General features: G+C 43.8%; 1 protein-coding gene across 1 annotated transcript in view; it reads left to right on the forward strand.

The window, feature by feature from the left end:
- ANO2 (anoctamin 2) overlaps window positions 1-22,229 on the forward strand; it is a 397,918-nt gene that overhangs the window by 99,110 nt on the left and 276,579 nt on the right. The window contains exon 4 of the mRNA XM_053557547.1: window positions 10,411-10,509. Within this exon, the coding sequence (XP_053413522.1) occupies window positions 10,411-10,509 (99 nt within the window). The remainder of the gene's footprint in view (window positions 1-10,410; window positions 10,510-22,229) is intronic.

Here is a 22,229-nt window from a genome sequence, read left to right on the forward strand (position 1 = left end):
TATTCCGCACTTTGAGCACCAAGGTGGAGATGTGAAAGTGGCTACCTCTGAGCTTGCTCTTAAAAAAATCCCTTTAGCCAGGCTTAAAGGCTCATTGCCCATATCTCAGCACTTTTGGAGGCTGAGGTGGGAGGATCACTTAGGAGTCTGAGACCAGCCTGGGCAACATAGCAAGACTCAGTTCTCTATAAAAAAAATTAAAAAACTAGCCAGGCGTAGTGGCATGAGCTTGTAGTTACAGCTACTGTGGAGGTTGGGGTGAGAGGATAGCTTCAGCTCAGGAGTTTGAGGTTGCTGTGGGCTAGGCTGACACTTCTACACTATGGCTTGGGCAAGAGAGGGAGACTCTGTCTTTTAAAACAAACAAACAAACAAACATTTTTTATATGCTTTATAGTTTACAATTTGATTGTGAGATACCATAGAATTATCCTTTTTTAAATATTTATTATTATTAATAAATATACAACGTATTAAGTAAAAAATTTAACATAAAGACATATTTTAATGAAAACTAATGATATTTTTTAAAACAAAATGTGTTATAAGAAGTTTGGCATTTTTTTTTTCTGCCTATCTTTTCTCCCAAGCTTTATTGAGGTATAATTGATATATAATAAACTGCACATATTGAAAATACCTAATCTGTTGAGTTTTGACCTATGTACACACCTGTGAAAACATCACCATGGGCCAAGATTATGAGCAGATCCACCACCCTCAAATATTTCCCCAGGCCCTTTTGTAAAGTCTATCCATCTTGCCTCCAAGTTATATTGCTATTAATTATTATAGTTATTTTGACGTTGCGTCTCAGAGAGCTTTGGTGGCTTGTCAGAAATGGTGTAGCTGGTGCCCGAGTGACACCAGCTGGTGCCTAATGCTGAGTCTTCAGACCCTGGTACCCATGGCCTTCTCCTGACCTATCCTGCACAGTGAAGATTATCCCTCATTTCTTTCAGGTGTGATTTTTGCGGTAGCATGAAGCCCAGAGAAGACTTAACTGCCCTCTCCTGCTGACTCTCCACGTGGTGGTCCTTTCACGGTGCTGTGCCACCCTTGGAGGCCTCTGTGGCTCAGGGATTATATAGGGAGGAGATTCTCTCATCTCTGGGAGAGTCCCCAGTGTTCCTGGGCTCCCCTCACTGCTTCATCTTTGACTAGTGGTCCCTGGATCCCTGCTGGGCATGCAGAGACGTGCTTATACACAGATTAGAGACTGTGCTCCAGGCCCAGAGGTCAGCTCTTCTGGGTGCCTGCCCATTTTGGCTCCTAGAAATGTGACCAGAGTTTTTATTTCCATAGGATGCTGGTTGGTCACCCATAGCCTTTGGTTGGGAACTAGGTGAAGCCTTTCATAAGAAGGGCCTTTCGTGGGTCTCTGGGACAGGGCTCAGTGATCACCGTGTCTTATCCTTTGCCTTAGTGATCAGTCACCATCCTTACCTTGCTCTGCAGAGGACAGGTTTGGAGAGGAGATTCCCATGGTCTCCAAAACTTCCAGGAGAGCAAGTTTTTTTTTTTTGCAGTTTTTGGCTGGGGCTGGATTTGAACCTGCCATCTCCAGTATACGGGGCCGGCGTCCTACTCCTTTGAGCCACAGGCGCCGCTCTAGGAGTGCAACTTTTAGTCTTTCCTCCCCTAGTCCAGAAGTTCTCCCGTGTGCTTGCTTCAAAGTCACTGTGTCTCTGGGAGGACCGGGCAGAGCCTGCTCCCTGACCACAGGTTGAAAACCCCTGAGTGCCTGTGGGAAATTGACGCTGTGATCTTAATGTTGACATGGGTAGACCCTGGAGTTCCTCAGACTGAGCAGCTGGGGGGCCCTGTCTCAGAGGGATCCCTGCTGTCATTCCAAAGCCCTCTGTCTCAAGACTGCTCCCCACACTCCTTAGTCTGTGACAATGGCTGTCCTGGCCATCTCTTTGGCCCCTGGAAGAGCCCCTTCAGCTGTGTGGGTTTCAGCTGTGGTGATTAAGAGTGTGAAGCTCCCAAGAGCTCCTCTCACCCTCATGGTGGGATCAGATGCCTTTGGTCTTCCATGATCCTAGGTTGGTGGTGTCTTTAGGCAGTCTAAGGGAGTCTGTCCCCTCTATCGCCTGCACGTTCATCCCCCCACCCTCCCTCGCAGCCCCATCCCTGGGCCCCAATGTGCTGCAGCCGATGTTCTCAGCTCACAGCAGGGCCTGGGACCAGAGTACACTTGGGCCTCTGGGTCAGTACTGAGGTGGCTTGGCAGGGCTGCGGGGAAGGAGGCCTGAGGAATATCAGTTTCCAGGGTTTGGCTGGGGCTGCCTCTCATTCCCTCTTGTCTCCCTAGGGGGAGGACGTGGTCTTCTGAAGCCACATGCAATCTTTGGAAAACAACAACAAGAACAAGGAGACATAAACAATAAGGATAATTACATCCAGCATGAGGCCTCCAGTCCCTGCTGAGTGCCTGGGGCAGCAACTCCAGTACTGGAGAGACCCCTGCTCCCGGTGGCATTGCTCCACCCCCTGTCTGCCTGCTCTCTTGTGAAGGGAGAGGCTTCAGGATGGGTTGGCAATCCTCAGGGATGTGTGATGATTCTCACAGTGTGATATGGACCCCCAGTGCCAGGAGACCTGAGCTCCATTCTTAGACCTGTTACTAATTAGCCGTCTGTCCATGGCCAAGGAACTCAGCCTCCTGGGCTCCAGGCCTTCATTTTTATTGAGAAAGATACATGTGCTTGGTGGTCTCTCCAACACCAGAGTTGTGTGGACAAATTGGATCATTCTTCTGAAATTCCTCTGTGCCCTTAAGGTGGCTGTGCTTTGAGCTATCAGCATGGGGTGTTGACTGGCACCATGGCAGTCCGATGCTTGGCAAGTGAAGATACCAAAGACTTTGATATTTGCAATCTCTTTCCTTTTCCGTATGATTCTTCCCCTGTATATCACAACACCCCTATAAACCCATGAGGCACGGAAGATCCAGGTGTACCCAGTTTCAGCTCAGTTCAGGTTGTGTTTTGTGATCAACAGAGTGAGTGTGTGTTCATGCATTGGCCTCCAGGGGAGGGTGCAGTGGTTTGCAAATGCAGGGAGCACTGGGGGTGTCAGTGGGAATGGGGAAGCCCCCCACAATCTTTATAATGTTCCTGGTCAGATAGAAATGTGAGTAATGTTAGCTGTCAACCTGAGAGAAACATCCAGAAAGGACACATTAGGGCGATTGAATTGTCTTCTCCAAACTGAATTAAATTTAAATTCTGTTAGCCAAAGGTCACCAATTACTTTCTGGGCCATGGTAGCCAATGTTTAGAAATGGGTCACAGCATCCAAACAGAACCAATGAGGAATACAGTGCGTGTGTGTTGAAGCTGCAATCAGTATTTACTAAGCATTTGCTACGTGCCAGGTACTGTAGTGGCTGCTGAGGACAAAGTAGTCAAGATGGAGATATTCTTTGTCCACATAGAGCTGTCAGATTAGCCAAAGAAGGCAGATATTAAATGCCTAATGACACAATGGTTGTGATAGTGGGTCAGGGCTATGAAGGAGGACAAGGGGGCTCAGGACAGGCATCCTAGGAATGTTTAAACTGAGACCCAAATAGGAGTGGGCTGGGGTTGGGGGCAGGGAGAGCTTTGCAAGGGAGGAGCTGGGGTGTGAGGAGGCTGAGAAGGGAGCTGGCTGGAACAGATATAGCCACAGGAGCTGTGTGCTGGAGCTTGGGGGGTGCGGAGAGAGAGAGGTGCTGGTGCCTTAGACCATCATCATCAGGTTTGCTGCGAGTCAACTTTAGAAGGAAGGGAGGAAGAGCTAGCACAGGACACTGGCTGATTGGGCCGGGCACGGATTCAAAGCGGGGGCCCCGATTTAACTCTGCTGTGAACTCAGATGTGTGAGGGCTCATTTAGTGCTGGATGGCTCTGGGAAACCAACACACTTTGAAAGAGATGGCTACACTGGAAAGTCCGGTTATGACTGAGTGTTCATTTCCTTTGACCAAAGTATTCACGCTTTCTTTGGGGGTACCTGTCCCTGGTACTCAGAACTGGAGAGTCTTATGAAAATGGAGTCACAGTGAAAGTTGTTGCATAGTTTTGCGGGACATTTTCATTGAGGTAGGGAAATGTCCTGCTTTGTTGTGTATTTCACATTTCTTGCCCCTGGACAACGTACGTCCCCCAGGGGGACAGGCCTGGCCTTTCCTACAGAAATCTTTGTGTGTTTGTTTTCTGTCCTGTGATGTCCAGAACCAAATTATTTGTTATAGTTCATTTTACGAAAACTTAAATTTTAGTTGCCTTATGAGATTTGGAAGCTCTTTCAGCCCTATTGATTTCTTTATTTTTAAAATCTCTTTCCAGCCATATTGATTTCTTTATTTTTAAAATCTCTTTTAGGGATGGGTTATAGCCTGTCTTACATTTTGTGTTGGTTTCTGAAAGTAGTGTTTTCTGATGTTGTCCTCATATTCTAGAGATGCACTATGTTTTTAACCTGTGAATTACTTTAGGGTATAGGGGACATTTTAAAAATCCTGCAGATAATTTCATAAGTACAATACGGCAAAGGAACCAAGATTGCTTACTCACAATTTTAATTTAATAAGAACTTTTTTTCTCCGGTGAGGACCTACTGTGTGCTCAGGCCTGTGTGAGGTGCTTTAGAAATATAGAAGCATCAGACACTGTCCCTGCCGTCAGGAAATAGTCTTTCTGTGTGCTAATCACCACAGTAATGGTTGATGGTTCGGAAAGGTTACATGTTTCAGGCACACTAGCGGGAGGATGTCACCTACTTTACTTCTAATCCTCACAGCAGTCCTGCAGTGTTTCTCTCCTTCTTTACTCAGATAAAGACACTGAGGCTGGTTTAGTTAAGTGACCTTCCTGATCTTTTTTAAAAAAGCAATTGAAGTGTAGATCTGTTTATTTTCAGATGGCAAAGATTCTAGAATTAGTGAGACATACTGATGCTATTTGACTCTCTAACCTAGGAGGCAATATATACAACTAGATATTTTTTTCCCCATTCTAATCACATTCTATAATTTTTTTGAGTTGCTTTCAGTATTTTGCTATTATCAGATGCTGCCGTGAATATGTTTTTTCCCATTTACTTTTAGTTGACAGGTAATAATTGCATGCATGCATGGGATAAAGAGTGATATTTTGGTATGTGTATACAATGTGTAAGGATCAAATCAGAATTATTAGCATACCTGCCACCTCAAATGTGTATTATTTGTGTTGAGAGTGTTCAAAATCCTCTTTTTTTAGCTTTTTGAAAATAAAATAGTTTAACAGAGTAAATTGCACATGAATTTTATGGCCACCCTGTATGCACTAAAATATAGTTAACCTTATTCACTCTACAGTGCTGGAGAACCCCAGCACTTATTCCTCCTATCTGCCTGTAATTTTGTATCCATTAACCAACCTCTGCCCATCCTCCCTTCCCCCATACCTCTCAGCTTCTAGTACCCACAATTCTTCTCTTTTTCCATGAGCTCCATTTTTCTTTTTTAGCTTTCACATATGAGTGAGAACATGTAGTACTTATCTGTCTGTGCCTGGCATATTTTACTTAACATAATGCCCTCCAGGCTTGTCCACACTGCTGTGAACAGTGGTAGGATTTCATTCTTTTTAAGGGGCTATTCCATTGTATATATATTTTGCATTTTCTTTATTCATTCGTCTGTTGGTGGACATTTAGGTTGATTCCTCAACAGCAAATAAACAAACGAAAAAACCAACCAACCAAACAACCCCCACCCCCCGAATAACCCAATTAAAGAGTGGGCAAAGGATCTGAATAGATATTTCTCAAAAGAAGACATACAAATGGCCAACGGGTAGATGAAAAAATACTGAAATTGCTAATCATCAGAGACATGCAAATCAAAACCACAATGAGATGACATTTTTATCCTGGTTAGAAAGACTAATATCAAAAAGACAAAAAGTAGCATGCTGCTGAGGAAGCAGGGAAGAGGGAACTCTTAGGCACAGTTGGTGGGAATGTAAATTAATATAGCCATTTTGCAAAACAGTATGGGGTTTCTTAAAAAATTAAAAGTAGATTCAGTGATATCACTATTGGGTACTTATCCAAAGGAAAGGAAATCATTGTATCAAAGGTGTATTAGTCCATTTATCATTGCTATAAAGGAAATATCTGAGGTTGGGTAATTTATAAACAAGATTATTTTATTTGGCTCATGGTTCTGTAGACTGTACAAGAAACATGGCACCAGCATCTGCTTTTTGGGAGGGTTTCTGGGAGCTTCCAGTCGCAGTAGAGGGTGAAGGAGGAGCAGACGTGTCACATGGTGAGAGAAGGAAGAAGAGAGGAGGTGGTACCCAGCTCCTTCAAATAACCAGCTCTCAGATGAACTGGGAAAGGGAGAACCCACTCTCTGTGGCAGGGATGACACCAAGCCATTCATGAGGGACCCACTCCCATGACCCAAACACTTCTCGCCAGCTGCACCCCCAACACTGAGGATCAAATTTCAACATGAGATTTGGAGGGATCAAATGTTCAAATCATATCAAAAAGGATACCTGCAACCCTGTGTTTACTGCGTTCACAATAACTCACAGAGGATTCAAATCTTAATCTGACTTGGAAGCTCCAAACTGCTCTTTTCTATTTTGTTACTATGCCTGGAATAATTCAAATCCAAACACAGGGCAGAATGGATGTTGAATGTGTCTAGAGGACAAGGAAACTTATTTTTTGAGACAAGAACTTGCTTCTTGCCTGGGCTGGAGTGCAGTGGGGTCATCACAGCTCACTGTAACCTTAAACTCCTGGGTACTCAAATGCTTCTCCTGACTTAGTCTCTTGAGAAACTGGGACTATAGGCGCATGCCATCCTTCCTGGCTAATTTTTCTATTTTTTGCAGAAATGGGATCTTGCTATTTTGCTTAGGCTGGTCTTAAAGTCTTGACTGGTCTCAAGCAATCCTCCCACCTCTGCCTCCCAAAGTGAACCACGGCACCTGCCTTTAATCTTAGCATTCAATATATGTTAAAATCAATACATATTAACCTGCAATTTTAAATTCCTAGGTAAGTAAAAAGAGCTTCTGCATTTGGTCATAGTTCTGATCAGGGGTTTTCAAAGATTTTTTTTTTTCCTTTGACAGACATAACTAGTCACAGCAGCTAATATTTCACATAAGCTGGTATGTTTTTCTTTTTATGAGAAGATAACAATATTGTATGGGATAAAAGGAACATGATGACTAGATGTCACCACCACAAAACTGCATTCCTGCTTTTATTTTTATTTAAAACAAGCTCCATTAGAGGAGAAAATGGAGAAGCAGCATGCTCTGCTGGAGAAAATTAATGCCCCCATATTGGGAAATAATTTTGCATGATTGTTAGAGCCTCTAAAATCACAAAAGTTAAGCAGGTAGAATTTTACCTTTCACATAAAAATCCAAGAGGCAGTCCAGGGCTGCTATGACCATAGGCCCGGACCCAGCTTCTGTCTTGACTCATGGCTGCTTTTGGCCTTGACTTTGACCTCAAGGTCTAAAATGCTTGTAGCCATGCTCCAGGAAGCAAATTGGGGGAGGGAAGAAAATGAAGGGGGAAAAGACACCTTTTTGAAGAATGTTACTAGACACTTCCTCCTACATGACATTGGCCAGAAATTACTGTTATGGAAACATCTCACTGCAAAGGAGGTGTAGCCTTGATTCTGGATATCCATGTGTTTAATTAAAAATGAAGAACATGAGAATGGGTGTCAGGAGACATCTAGCAGTCTGCCACCAAGTCTTTGGAATTTGACCTTTGCCCTTCCAACTCTTCCTCAAGCTTAGAACATCTGTACCCACTTAACTGACATTTGGTACATACTTAAGCCACCAACTCTAGAGAAAGTTAAAAAGGCATTCATCACAATTTAAAGATATACACAGAGGATAATATATTAACATTCACAACAGTCATGAGCTCATCTTAGTGAGAGGGGTGATACTCTTTGCCATATTTCACCAGAAACATCATGTCTGGGGCCATGATGGAAGAGGGGCTTGCAGGTCAGCTTCCACAGATGGTTTCTTTTCTTACCCTTTATTTTCACTAAATGAGAAAAGCTGAGATTACAGTTAGAGGTATCAGCAAGTGATCAATGACTGTCTCGTAGTCCTGGATATTCCAACTAGAGATGGATGTGGAAATTGAATCTCCTTCTCAACTGAAGGCCACTTTCAGCATTTTGTCAGAACTTTGTCACACTTGGGAGCTGGAAGGTTGAGGATTTCATCTTAGGGATGCCACATCGGTTCCTTAGTAACCTTTTGATTTGATTTTAGTCTAAAAAAAGTACATCTTTGTGTTCTTTTGTTGTCCTTGGGTGTGGTTTTTAATTACGTCCAGTGACAGGTCATGCGTGTCTCCAATGGGACAAGAAAACCATAAGGTAGAGCCAAAACTGTCTGGGTTGGAAAACAATTTTCATCACACTATTTGTGTAACTTTGAGAGAATCACTTAAATTTTCCTTGCCTTGGTTTCCTCAACTGTAGAATGGGGGGGAGGGGAGCGCGAGTGCTTCACAGCATAGTTGTGAATGTCATATGAGCTAAATAAAGCATGTGACTACCTAGTTCGGTTCTAGCACATGATATACACTGAATAAATATGCATTGTGGTCATTGTTATTATTTTGAAGCCTTTGCAAACTCTAGACTATCCAAGCCTTTCACACCACAGTTCAATCTTCTTATGAAATCCTGGCTTATTTTTCATTCTTCTACCTTATAAATCATGAACTTTCATCCCCAAAGTAGGGTTAAGTTTCTGACTGTTTGAATTACAGAATATATTGTGAGACTGTCATTGAAAAATCACAGAAAGAGTCTTCATTTGCTTTAGGGGAATGGTATAAAAATATCTCTTTTATTCATCATTTCAAAAACGTACGTGAGCATCTTCATGGATGGTGTCCTTCCCTGGGGTAAAGTGGTCTTCTATTTGCCATCTATTTCTCTGCTCAGCACCTTGAAAAATCTGTGAATGGATGGGGTTCACTATTATCTTCAACATTCAACCAAGATCAGAGGGAATATTTGATGAAGGGTTGTAAGAGCACAATGAGTGGGTTTAAATACAATGTGTGGGGTTAATTTTGCAGGTAGCTTTAGAAGCTTCTTGGCAATAATGGGAATTTTGACAGTTTTTCCCACTTGGTTTTGATCTTTCATTCTTTAATGACAAAATTAAATTAACATGAGAAAATATTTTTCTTCCTTTAATTTGTTTGTTCTGAAAAAAAAAATGGAGCTTTTACTTGGAGATGAGGCTGGTTCTCTATCTTTTTTTTTTTTTTTTATTGTTGGGGATTCATTGAGGGTACAATAAGCCAGTTACACTGATTACAATTGTTAGGTAAAGTCCCTCTTGCAATCATGTCTTGCCCCCATAAAGTGTGACACACACTAAGGCCCCACCCCCCTCCCTCCATCCCTCTTTCTGCTTCCCCCCCATGACCTTAATTGTCATTAATTGTCCTCATATCAAGATTGAGTACATAGGATTCATGCTTCTCCATTCTTGTGATGCTTTACTAAGAATAATGTCTTCCACTTCCATCCAGGTTAATACAAAGGATGTAAAGTCTCCATTTTTTTTAATGGCTGAATAGTATTCCATGGTATACATATACCACAGCTTGTTAATCCATTCCTGGGTTGGTGGTTCTCTATCTTAATCTGACAAATATTTGTAATGGTCACCAGGGCCAAATGAGTTGCTGAGTTGGTAAAACCCAATTTTCACATAATTAAAACTACTTTTCATTTTTGGGTGAAATCAACATGCAACACAATCACTTGTCCTGGGACATAGCCCTGTTCTTGATTGATGTTTAGGATATTCTTTTTTGTTGTGCTATTAGCATTATTATTTATATCATTGATTTTAGGCTTTGGTGGGCTACTTTTGTGATGTGGGGCTAAAATCACAGCATGATAGTAGAACCAAATGCGGCCTTGCACAACGAAGGATGAAAACATGTGAGTGGAGGCAAGTTGCAGGCTGCTCACTGCATGCTGCAGAGGAACAGTGACTGATTGTTATTGAGTGCAATGAGATTTCCGCTACCATCATAACTGCTTACATTTCAAATATGTGAACAAAATTGTTTTAACTTTTTTTTCCCTCTGAATCCACACTAAACGTCTAGGGGCCACACATTGGGAACAACTACCTTATGGTTTTTGATGAGGGCATTTCTGGAAAAAAAAAAAAATGATGAATTGGTTAGGAGTGGGAAGGGCCTGGTGCCTGGTGAAGTTAAAAGAGAATAAAACCCAGAATCTGAAGGTCTGGGCTTCTAGTCTAGTTGGGGAGGCAGGAATGTAAACTATGTCCTTACAAGTGTTTTCATTTCTTTCTTCTTTGTACCTTGCAGAATAAGAGCCAGGGATCCATCTTTGTGCGGATACACGCCCCGTGGCAGGTGCTGGCCAGAGAGGCAGAATTCTTGAAGATCAAAGTTCCCACCAAGAAAGTATGAACATGTTTGTCTTTGGTTCTGGGCTTTCTGAAGGCTGGATGGATGCAGATAGCTTGGAAATAGGGCCAGCTGGGATGTAGGTTCTGTGAAATTGAAATCACACTGGTCTCCCCAGGGATCCATGGTATGGGTAGGACAGGGAACAGTTGGGTTGGGGAGGGAGATCCTTTTACAGCCTGGTTTGTGTTTCTTGAGAAGCCAATCGTTGTCCTGGTCCAGTGTTTCCATTTTTCTTTTATGCTTCTTTTCTCCCTCTTCCTGGAGGTCCTAATATTACCAAGCATTTCTTTAGAGTGAATATAGCAATGAGAGCTGGCATAAGCCATGCTGATTGCATCAGAAGCTCACAGGGAAAAGAGCCCCAAACTTCCTATGAAGATACCTATTCTGGTATAGGTAAATATATACCATGAAATATTGTGTCATGGTGGGTTTCACTTATCTCTTCTATAAAACAGAAGAGTCTTAATCATGTGAGTTGATTAAAGTCATCTGGGAAGTATTTTTAACATGCTCATGCCAGTTTCTCATCTCTGGGACTTTGACTCTATTGGTTGGCATAAAATGAGATTCTGCATCAATGTTGTTAAAAAAAAAATCCCTGGGAAGTTCTGATGCACAACTACACAGTTTAGATGATGTTTGGGGGAGTTTTCATTCTGGATAGGCTATTTACGCTGTAATTTAAAAACCTACCTACAGAATTCCTATGTGACATGTCTCTTTGTATGATATAATAAAATTTAACAAATAGCTCCAAATAAAAAAGAGGCATGTGTTCATAGATTCCTCATTCTTTTTTTATTAGGGATTTTAAGGGAAAGGAGTGGCTATTGATTTTGACAGTCTGAGATGTCTTGTAGGAAGGGTCCTGGGCAGACAGTATCCTAGTTTAAACATGGGTGGTCTGTGGGTGATCTCTCTTTCTCTCTCGGTCTGTCTCTGCCTCTCTCCCTCACCACAAGCACATACATCCATGGTGTAGTTGCATAAGCAGTGACCCACCTTTTCAGAGTTCAGTCTTTTTTTAAAAAACATTTTTTTTAATTGTTGGGGATTCATTGAGGGTATAAGAAACCAGGTTCCACTGATTGCATTTGTTAGGTAAAGTCCCTCTTATAATCGTGTCTTGCCCCCAAAAGGTGTCTCACACACTGAGACCCCCCACCCGCATCCCTCCTTCCATCTGTCTGCTCTTCATTTCCCCACCCCACTCCCTCCTTGTCTCAGAGATCACTCTTGATCATTGTAATGGACTATTATCATTTCCACCCTCCCCACCATTAACCCAATGCCCTATTTGTTGCCTTCTGTGCTACAACTATTATCATTTGTCTTCTCATCACCATACCCACTGTCGGTAGCATCATTATAGTCAACAAATCCAAAAGTTGACTATGTCCTCATGCTGTTGACTATGCTAATATCAACTTCACTACCAACCTGTCTACTGTCTCCATGAAAAATCACTCACCAAATACTAACATGTGATTAATGTCATCATGAATTCCTCACTCAAGAAAAATACATTCTATGGGCTGTGTTCTTGCAGATCTATTAAGATGAACAATAACTCCATGACAGGTAGACAAAGGCTCACTAAACAATGAACAAACCCAGACATGAATATTAGCTATAAACATTTTGCCAGTAAAAGGTAAACTTGGAGGAGACACACGCCCCATGTCCTGGTTTCACAGGGGCTGCACCGAGGTCTTTTCCCCTTCGGTTGCACTGCTGTTTCTTGTCTCCTAGCTTTAGTCCCCTCGTACTTCATGGTGTTACCCTCAAGCACAGGCACTACCTTTGCTCTGGACCTCTCTGCCTTTCCTCAACTGATGTTTTCCAGATCTCCCGGCAACATGGTCTGAGTCTCAGTTTGCCGTTGAGGTTTCTTCTTCACTGGTGGGGTCCTAACTTGGCCAACCTTTTCCCTTCTCTTTCCTTGATGTTCCTCCTCATTACAATATATTCTTCTCCTTTCTCTTTGAGGTATCTGAATATCTTATGTTCTCTTAACCTCATTGTATTTGTATCTTGTTTCCTATGTTTTAATCTTTGCTGCTGTTCCTTGGAAAGAAGGTGAGCAAAACTCTAACCCCGATGCTGGTGTTTCAGACCCCTGGAATGATCCTTTAGTGGGAACGTAGAAGCCAAGAAGTTGTATGTCTCCTTCTACCCTCCCTCACCCATTTGTCTTCTGTGCTCTCCTTTCCATCCTTCTTTCTCTCCTAGGCTTTTTCATCTCTTTTCTCCCTTCCACCATCCTCTCCCAATGCCCTGTGCTAGCCTCCCCCAGTTCTCTGCACACCCTGCCGCACCCCTACACCTCTTGTTTCTCTGCCTCCTTTTCCTCCTCATTTCCAGACTCATCCTCTGCCTTTGGCCCCTCTGGTCTCTGGTTTGTACTTTCACAGGCTTATACCTGTAGACCATAATTTTGCATAAATGACATATCTGCCTCAGAGTTTCAGTGTCCCTACACATTTGCTCTTTGGAACTTTCCATGTGTAGTTTAGGTAGTACCTGCACTTTTGTTTGTAGGCAAGTGATCCGGGTGAGGATATCCTCTAAATTGGCTGTCTCTGGGTTTCCTTCTCCATTGTCATTTTGGCAGCATCGGACAGTAGAGACTATAGTAGATGAGTCCTCCGAAGAGCAGACTTTTGTAGCCTTGTTCTGTACTTATTTGCTGTGTGCTTTAGGATGCCCCAGTTTCCTAATCTATGATATGGGCATAATAATACCTGCCTCATTTTTCTTAAAAGCCTATTATAAGACTCCAATTCTTAACCAGTCTAGGGATAGGCAGGAGCTTGCTATTGTGTTTGCTTTCTGAAATATTTTTATGTGTGGTCTCAATTCTTGGTCCTCCAATCAACTTCCTTCCTGACCATGTAGGCAGCCCACATTAATGGAGCCCCACTGTGAGAAGGACTCTGGAGAGGCATTGAGGGTGCAGAAACAGCTCAGGCCCTCAGCAAGCTGATGGTCACAGGACAGAACCAGAGGGGTGCATGTGCCCGGACATCAGAGCAGTGGTTGGATACCATGTCAAAGAGCAACTCATGAGTACAGCACAGATTCTGTGTGTCAATATGGTGGGTTTGGAAGTTGGGTGAGGCAAAGCCACATGGTTGATCCCATAAGTCTGCAGATATCACAGGAAGATGTTTTTCCCCCCGAAGTTTCTGAGTCCCAGACTCTACTCAGGCAGACTGTTCTGGCATGTCTGTGGCTTAGCCCTGTGTCCCTGTGTCCTCCCTGTATCCAGAGCATGCAGGTGTGCCTTGTGGTTGACCTTACAGGTGTTACACACAGGCAAGGGGGATAACTTAGTATGCTATGTAGGATGCTAATGTTTGGAAAAATTAACCTGTGACTCTGATCCTGGGGACAGGGTTGTGGGTCAAAGAGCAGTGCGGAGGGTGGAAGATAAGACAGGAAGTCTGTGGAGGGCCCGTATCAGGCCTGGTGGCATTTCTCTCCTTTTAAAAATGAATTTCGGAAGTGAGTAAACTAAGGAAAAAAGCCACATTTGTAGAGAGCTGCATCCTATAGCTGGCGGATCGTGGAGGAAGGACAAGGGATGGCGTGGGATCAGTTAACCATCCTCCAGGCCGGTGGAGGCTTGGATCATAACTCAACAGGGTCCAGAGAGACCAGGAAGATGGGGAGGAAATCACAAAATCGAGATCTCAAACCTGGACAAATCCATCGTAATGTGTCCAGGGACTCGGAGTCCTGAGCACAGATATTAACTGGGAGGGGGAATCTTGGAAGGAAGCATTTGTTTTCCAGAAACAACAACAGAAGAGCCAGCATTTTGTGAGGGACACTCAGCATCCAGGCACAAGAGAGAGTGGAAAGGCCTGGAGTGTGGCCTGAGCAGCCTGAGGAGGTCTGAGAAGGGTGTCTGGGAGCAGGTGCTTTCTCACAAGGGCTTGTTACCAAGGTGGCGCTTCTAGATTGTGCTTGACATCAATGCTTATTTCTCATTCACTTTTTTTCCTTTTTTCTTCTTTTTCTCTTTTTTTCCCTTTTTTTCTCTCTCATTCACTTTTTAAAATATATATAGGAATACATAGCTTTTTCTCACCTCTTCCATTTACGTATTTCATATCACTAAGCTGGGAATGGTTGAGGAGTTGCTATCTGACCTGTTATGGAAGACTTTATTGCCAACAAATTCATTTATCCATGAAATTTGCAAGAAGTGGCATGCCTAGGATGGGTAAAAATCACTTTTGTCCAATTTTTCAGGGCTTCTATAGCTTTTATTAGTAGAATGATACCACAGAGGTCTTCTATACTGTCCCTAGGGTCTGTAAGGACTTTAGCTTATGAGTCCTCTGCATGCAGGTAGCTGTGGTTTACTTGTAGCAAGTCACATCCTTTTTAGGAAAGCAGGTTCAGAGCTCCACACACATCCTCCCAAACTGGAGTGATCAGTGTTGTGGAGGCCTCTTGTGAGCAGTGGTGATGATGTACGAGAGTGCCTTGCACAGAGGCTCGTTTGGTATATGATGACCGCTGCTGTTACTGCTGTTCACAGCGATGCATGGAGGGAGGGCAGCAAAGCTTGTGCCAGATTGGGACTGTTGCTTCCTGCTCTTTCCCCTTCCTCTCTTTTCACAGCCAGTGTCTGCAGTGCTGGGGGAAACGGGCCCTGCCCCTTAATTCTGCTTAGAAGTCCAGACATGGAATCTGTGGAGAGGAAGGAACAGATGGCCTTTGGACGATGTGCTGCGGGATTTCTGTTTCTTTGAGCACAAGTCCATGGGGTGTCCTTTAAGAGGATGTCTCCATGTGCGAGGTCTGCAGTGCAGTCACTGGGAAAGCCAGAGGAAGACTGTTGGGGCCCCTCCATGCAGGAGGGACAGCTTGAAGGCACCCGTTTCAAAAGCAAGACTGCAGGTGTGACAAGTGGAGACCTTGAGTTCTACTGTTGGCTCTACCTGCATGAACCTGGGGTTATTTGATTCATATCTTAGTCTGTCTCCTAAACTTGACTTGAAATGCACTACAACCAAAAGAGCAAATGTGATACAAATGGATCATTTTAGAAAAAAACAAATAGAAAGAGAATCATGTAACTGAGTGTCGAGTAGGAAAGTGAAGGGGAAATAATGATAATAGAAATTAAAAATTGTGGTGATTGAAGTGAGACAATTCATTTTGAGCTTCCTGGGTGCCAAGGCAGAAAGGTCAATGATTGACATTACCTATAGAAATCAGCATCTGTTTTGTCAGAAGAGGCACTTTTTCCTGTTGCTAAAGTATAATTGTTACACCAAGGACACGAACAATATAAGAGATTATGTTTTCAGTAATGAGGTCACATAAAGTGTTGGAATGTTTTTTGTACTGCCACTGCTGAAACCAATTCTGGATAAAAACTGAGGATGTAATGATAAACTGTAGTTTAGAGAGGGTTGTACTACAAAGTAATGTCTTTGAATTTCTGATGAGTTCACTTGATTCAAAGATAACGGATAGAGCAGAAATGCCATTGGTACTTTACTTCTCTCCCATGAAACCCATGTTTTGAAATATTTGTACCTACTAACTTGCATATATTAAAAAAATAACTTATCTCCTTTTCATGAACAGAAAACATATATAACTGCCAGTAAGAATTTTCTGGTCAGTGTGAAAAAAATCAGTGTTTTCACACTGAACAGAATGCTATTCTAGTTAAAAAGCAAATAAACATGTCATTTTAATTAGCTTGATTGGCCCATTAGGAGAAAAATATTAATTTATTAAGCTTTTTAAATGATGGGAAATTGTTCTCAGATACATGTTACTGCCCTTCTAGAGATTTGGATTTGGTAGCCATGGCTTTTGCAAAAAGGAGCTCCTTCCCTTGGCTCCTGGCTCCCACCCTGCCTCAGGGACTCTGCTCGGCCAAGACACACACACAGACATGGGGGAGGGGAGAGTGTGAGAAAGAGAAAGAAAGACTATATGGAACTGGTTTGTGCAATTATAGGGACTGCGAAGTCTTTTTGTATTGTTTTTAATTTTTTTAATTAAATTTTTTCAATTAAATCATAAACACAATAGATCATGTATACAGTAATGCATTTATGAGGTACAAAGTGCTATTTCACATAGAATTAGGAATGTTTACATCACACATTTCATAGTCCTTATGGTAGACTTTATAAAAAGATTTATAAAACCACTCAATTGATAAATGTGTATAATAAAAAAAATTTCCAAGGCTGGATCTAATAGATGAGGGCTATGGCTTGGGCTGAGACAACCTTGGGGAATTACAACCCAAAGAAAGCTTTTCTGAACCTCTAATCCAGTGGTTTTCAACTGATGTGCCAGGGCACACTCTGATTGTGTGCAGATTTCTGAGAGTAAAAATGTTCTCCCCGGCCATCTCTTTAAGCTGTGCTTTGTACTACACAGGTAGTACACTTAGCCCTGGTATCTGTTTCACATCCGGGGCTCCCTTGTATCCCTGAGCTAAGTAACATCACTGGGTTTTCTCGGAGTTCTCCTGCTGGTGTGGGGCTGCTCTTCTCTAAAGCAGAGCCTTTGTGGAGCTCCCTGAATAAATAAATACTGCTTAGCCTTTAAATCCCAGCCCAAGTTTCACTTCTCTCGTAGACCCGCCTTTATTTCCTCAGCCTGAACTGATCTCACCCTTTCAGGATCCTTGATACTCGACCACCAGTACTTATTTTACCTGTTAGTTTTTCTTCCGCTGCTCTGGGCGCCATATTTTTGTTTCTCCAAATGTACCCTAAGTCCCCTAAAAGCAAGAACTATGTTTTATGTTTCTCAGGTAGTCCCTGAAAACCTAGTAATGACATGCCTTCAATATTAGTTGCTCATTAAATAATAGGTGTATTGTCTCAATGATGACAAATAATTCTTGTTCTCCAAGCCCCAGGGTCTTATTTGGGTCATGATCCTGGCAGAGTCCTGGATAAAGTTCCAGAGGTGTTTCAGCTCACAGCTGTAAATAGTCCATGTGAAATTCAGCAACAGGCTCACCCCCTATTCCCTCCTCACTCTGGCCAGCTCTTCCTTCATTAGGTGGTGATTTTTACTCTTTTGAACTATTCTGATAGTTCAGTAAATCCAGAAAGTGAAAAGCAGGGACTAGAGTTGTATTAAGGATGGAGAATTTGTAGATCCTTGATCATGGGGGGAGGGTCCCTGCCTACTCAGCCTTCAAGATGACTTTCAGAACATTATTTTTATTATTATCAGTAATAACTTTTAAATGAGATAGAACTATTGATGTTTACATAGGGTTGTATAGTCCATGAGGGGTGTGTGCAAGGTGGGGCCAGTATTTGTGGTGCATGAGCCATTAGTGGTCACCTTGATCTAGGTCCCCCGTACCCATTACTGAGAAGTATTTAGGAAAAGGATAGTTGTACGGAGGTGTGGTTAGGTATGAGAGCTCCTCATCCTTTGGAAGGTTTCATTTTCCACCTGTTCATGCATCCATCCAGTGAATATTTCTTGAGTATCATTATTCACCTAGATGGTCTGCTGGGCGTGGTGATCCAGAGGTGACTACCACTGGTCCTGGGTCCCATGTGGTTTCTGTATGGGGAGATGTGTGTCAGGCATCATTTGACTAATTATGAGTTGGAAGGCACCCATGGAAGAAAAGAGTGGGGTATGTGCGATGAGACAGCCAATCAGAGGAGACTCATTAGCTGGGGGGCAGGTGAGGGAAGGGGCCATTTCAGCGGAGCCCTGAGTGTGGGGTAGGTGTTTGTCAAGGGGGGAGGGCAGGTGAGAACCTCCCCTCTTTGGGGAAGGACATGTTTCAGGCCTGTGTGAGGAACTGAGAGAAGCCGATGTGGGCATAGCACAGAAAGGCAGACAGAGGGCTAAGCCAGGAGCCATGGCTCCTGAGCAGCCTCCGATGTCGTGAAATTTTAAAACTTTGGATTTAATCACCAATTTTAAAAGTCAGAAAGCATTCATTTATGTGTAGAGGACATAATGACAACTAAATTAAAAACCACAAACAAACACAGAATTAGACATTAAAGAAGGTGCATTTTGCAAATATCTCAGCACCACATTCAGCATTGCTGCGATAGGAAATCTGCCTGCAGGTGCAAGCAGGGATGAAGGGACTCCTAGCCCCTTTCCTCCACCCAGGAGTCGCCCTCTTGGCTCCGATTTGCAGCTGATCTTAGCAGCTCCTGGTGCTGTTTCCATTTTAGCGGGTGAAGGGCCTGGCACTCTTGCCTGGAGAAATGTGCTGTGGGTAGCAGCGCGGAGCCCCTCCCTCGGTGTGGCTCAGCGCATGCGTGGCCCTCGGCGCAGCTGGTGAGGAGGACAGCAGGGATCCCATGCCATATTCAGCTTCTCTTGCCCCTTGCTTCTTCTGCTCTATAGACTTCTGTCCTTGTCCAGCTGTGACTTCTGGTTTCCTTTTCACACTGCTTGACTTCTCCGTTTTGTGCCTTCTGCTGTAAGGGTTGAGGAGAAGGGTGTGGTAGAACCCAGCCCCACCTCTCAAGGTGAGTAGGACCCCATAAGTAATGTCTGTCAAGGCTTGAAGATTCTGAGAGTGCAGGAGGAGCCGAGTAAAGCACAAATAACTTTAAAAAGGCAGCTGATCTGGATTAATTTTGGCTGACACATGTGGTCCCAGCTGGGGCATGCTCTCCATCTTTATGCCTGGTCTGTCTTCCTCCTGGCTGAACTTTCCTGCCCACTGCTGCCAGAGGCCCTCTTAGGGCTCATGGATCAGCAAGAGTATCCTGTTTCTGTTTTATGCTATTACACCTTTCCCTCCATCTTTGGGGTCATCGGATCTCTGTTTGTGTGATGTTGGGCAGCGGTCCCCAACATTTTAGGCACCAGGGCCAGTTTCATGGAAGACAATTTTTCTATGAACTGGGTGGGTGGGGAGATGGTTCCAGGATGATTCAAGTGCATTGCATTTATTGTGCACATTATTTTTCTTATTGTTACATCATGATATATAATGAAATAATCATACAACTCACCATAATGCAGAATCAGTGGGGAACTCTTGAGCTTGTTTTCTTGCAGCTAAGTGGTCCCAGCACCAGCATCACCACCTTAGCTCCACCTCAGATCTTCAGGCATTAGATTCTCATAAGGAGCACAACCTAGATTCCTCACAGGCATGGTTTAGAGTAGGGTTGGTGCAAGTCTGAGAACCTAATGCTGCCATGGAGCTGGCAGTGATGCTAGTGATTGGGGAGCAGCTGTCAATACAGATGGAGCTTTACTCATGTGCCCGCTGCTCGTCCTATGGTGTGGCCCAGTTTCTAACAGGCCAGGGACCTGGTACCCGTCTGCAGCCCAAGGGTTAGGGACCACAGATGGGCATGTTAGTAAAACGTTTTGTGCCTTGGTTTCTTTATCTGTAAAAAGGAGACAGTGACTTGTATACTGTCCAAGATATATAGCTTATTCCCTATGCTCCAGGAAAGCACATGAGTTTAATGCAGAAGGGAAACGAACCAGCCCTCAGACCACACTGCTGTGCCCCTCAGGAGCGGAAAGGCTGAGAGAGACAAGGAAGAAAAAAGAAGTAAGAAAAGAAGGCATCTCAGTAAACTCCTTACACTGTGTCAGTGAGGCCAAAGCAAGCTTTTATGAGAACCACATTTGAGCCCTGGAATAAAAAATAAGAGCAACATACTTTAAAAATTATTTATGATTTTAAGCACATGAAAGGCGTATCATGTACCCAGGGAGGGCATAATGGGGAACAGCTGGCTAACATGTGTCCCGCCATTTCTGGGGATGTTCATAATTCTCTGATGTCCAAGAATAACAGTAATAATGATGCCACTGCTGATGGTTTTACTAATAATAAAGCTGATCAGGTGCACCAGAAGTGCCTGTGCTGCGGGTTTGGAGGGGGCTGTGAGGGCCCTCCAGCCTGCTTCCTTCTCAGGCCCAGTGCATGGTGAAATGCCAAGGATCAAAGAACACTAGATAGGATAGGGCCCTGCATGGGGAAGCAGGAAACCTGGGTTCCAGGCATGATTTTAACACTGGCTCTGGCAAGTCCCTGCCCCTCTGAATCTTAGTCTTCTCATCTATAAAACAGAGATGCTAATCCTACCTGGCAGGCACACCTTGCAGAGTTCTCTTGGAGCCTGGATGAAATGATGCCCGAAGAAGTACTGGGTACGCCGCAAAGCATTCTGCACATGGAAGGCGTCATTATCATGCGTGCACCTTCTCCAGCCCTTGCCACCCTCAGCCACTAAGCTCAGGACCTGACACATAGGAGGTGCCCAGAAATATCTGTGCCATGAACGAATGTTTCTTTTTCCTTAAATCTTAAAGCCATAGAATGTCAGACTTGGACAATACTTTAAAAGCCATTGAGTTCAGTGCTTGCTTTTATGATTTGTTAAGTGGGTCTGTAGCAGGGCTCAGTCCAAGGTTAATTATCCACCACTACTGAGTCAACCTGAGTATTCTACCCAATGCTCTGTGTCGGTGGGGATTTTCCTATCTGGATGATGTACATAGGTGCTATTCCCAGTCCTTCAGATGGTTCTTTTCTAGCTTTGGGTAGTTTCTTCGCCTCCAAGGGGATCTTCTGCAGACCTCTGGGGTTCTCTGTGCAGCTGTCTCCTTTCAGGTACTGTGAATACTAACTGCCTTGGTCTCTCAGACTTCCAGCTCTGTCTCCTCAATTCAGGGAACTTGCTGGGCCCCACCTGTTTCCCCTTCCTCTCCTGAGGCAGTGAGCTGGAGCAAACACAGGACTCACCTCCCAAGTTCCCTTTCTCTCAGGGATCACTGCCTTTTGTGCCCTGATGTCTAGTGTCCTGTATTTTGCCTGGGTATTTCAGGAGGCAGGGTAAATGGGTCTCAGTTACTCCATCATAGTAGGCCGTAGAGGTGCCTAGGATCTCTCTGCAGAGAATAAGAAACAGAGAGAGGAAGAGTGACTTGTCCATAGTTTGTGTCACAGGGACCAGGACTCAGGTCACTCCTTCAGTAAACATTATCCTGTCCTTACTGTATGCCGGGCACTCAGGGTGGAGTCTCTGATGTCTAGGAGTCTGCAGTCTGCGGGGGAGACAGACACATAAACTGAGAACTAGAGACAGCTACATAAACTAAGACAAGTACAGCATGGTACATTTTATGATGTAAATGAATCATCACAGGAAGTGAGTGTGCAAGGAAGGCTTCCTGGGAAAGTTAGACTTTGAGCCTTATGGTGAAGGGGCGGCAAGTGTTATGCAGGTGGAAAAGGAGAGAGGAAGTCCCAGGAACGGGCGACACAAGCAAAGACATGGCGGCAGGAAGCAGGTCTCTTGCCCTCCATGCCCAGTGTGCATGGTACTGCACCACAGGGACCCTTACATGCATGTTATTTGTGCCTGTTGCATGCGCCCTAGAGGCCTGGAATCTGGGAAGTCTCTTTCCAGTGCAAGTCTGCTGTGGTGTTTGAGAACATTTGTGTGGGGTCCTGTTCAGGGCTGTGGAGTAGATGTTAGCCTGAGTTTTCTGGTGGGGCTCTGGTTTTCCACACTCTTGACACTACCCCAAAGGCAGATGCTGATGTCCCTGTCAGTGATTTGGAGCATCTTTCATCAAGAAATAGTCACCTTTATCTCATTTCCATGCCTGGTCCTACTAAAAACATAGTACGGGGTGCGCTCTCTTTAGCCTGTTTTTCTAAGTGATCTCTACCAGAGCCATTGCCACGATGAGGC

This window comes from Nycticebus coucang, chromosome 12 (assembly GCF_027406575.1).
Source record: "Nycticebus coucang isolate mNycCou1 chromosome 12, mNycCou1.pri, whole genome shotgun sequence".
NCBI lineage: Eukaryota > Metazoa > Chordata > Mammalia > Primates > Lorisidae > Nycticebus > Nycticebus coucang.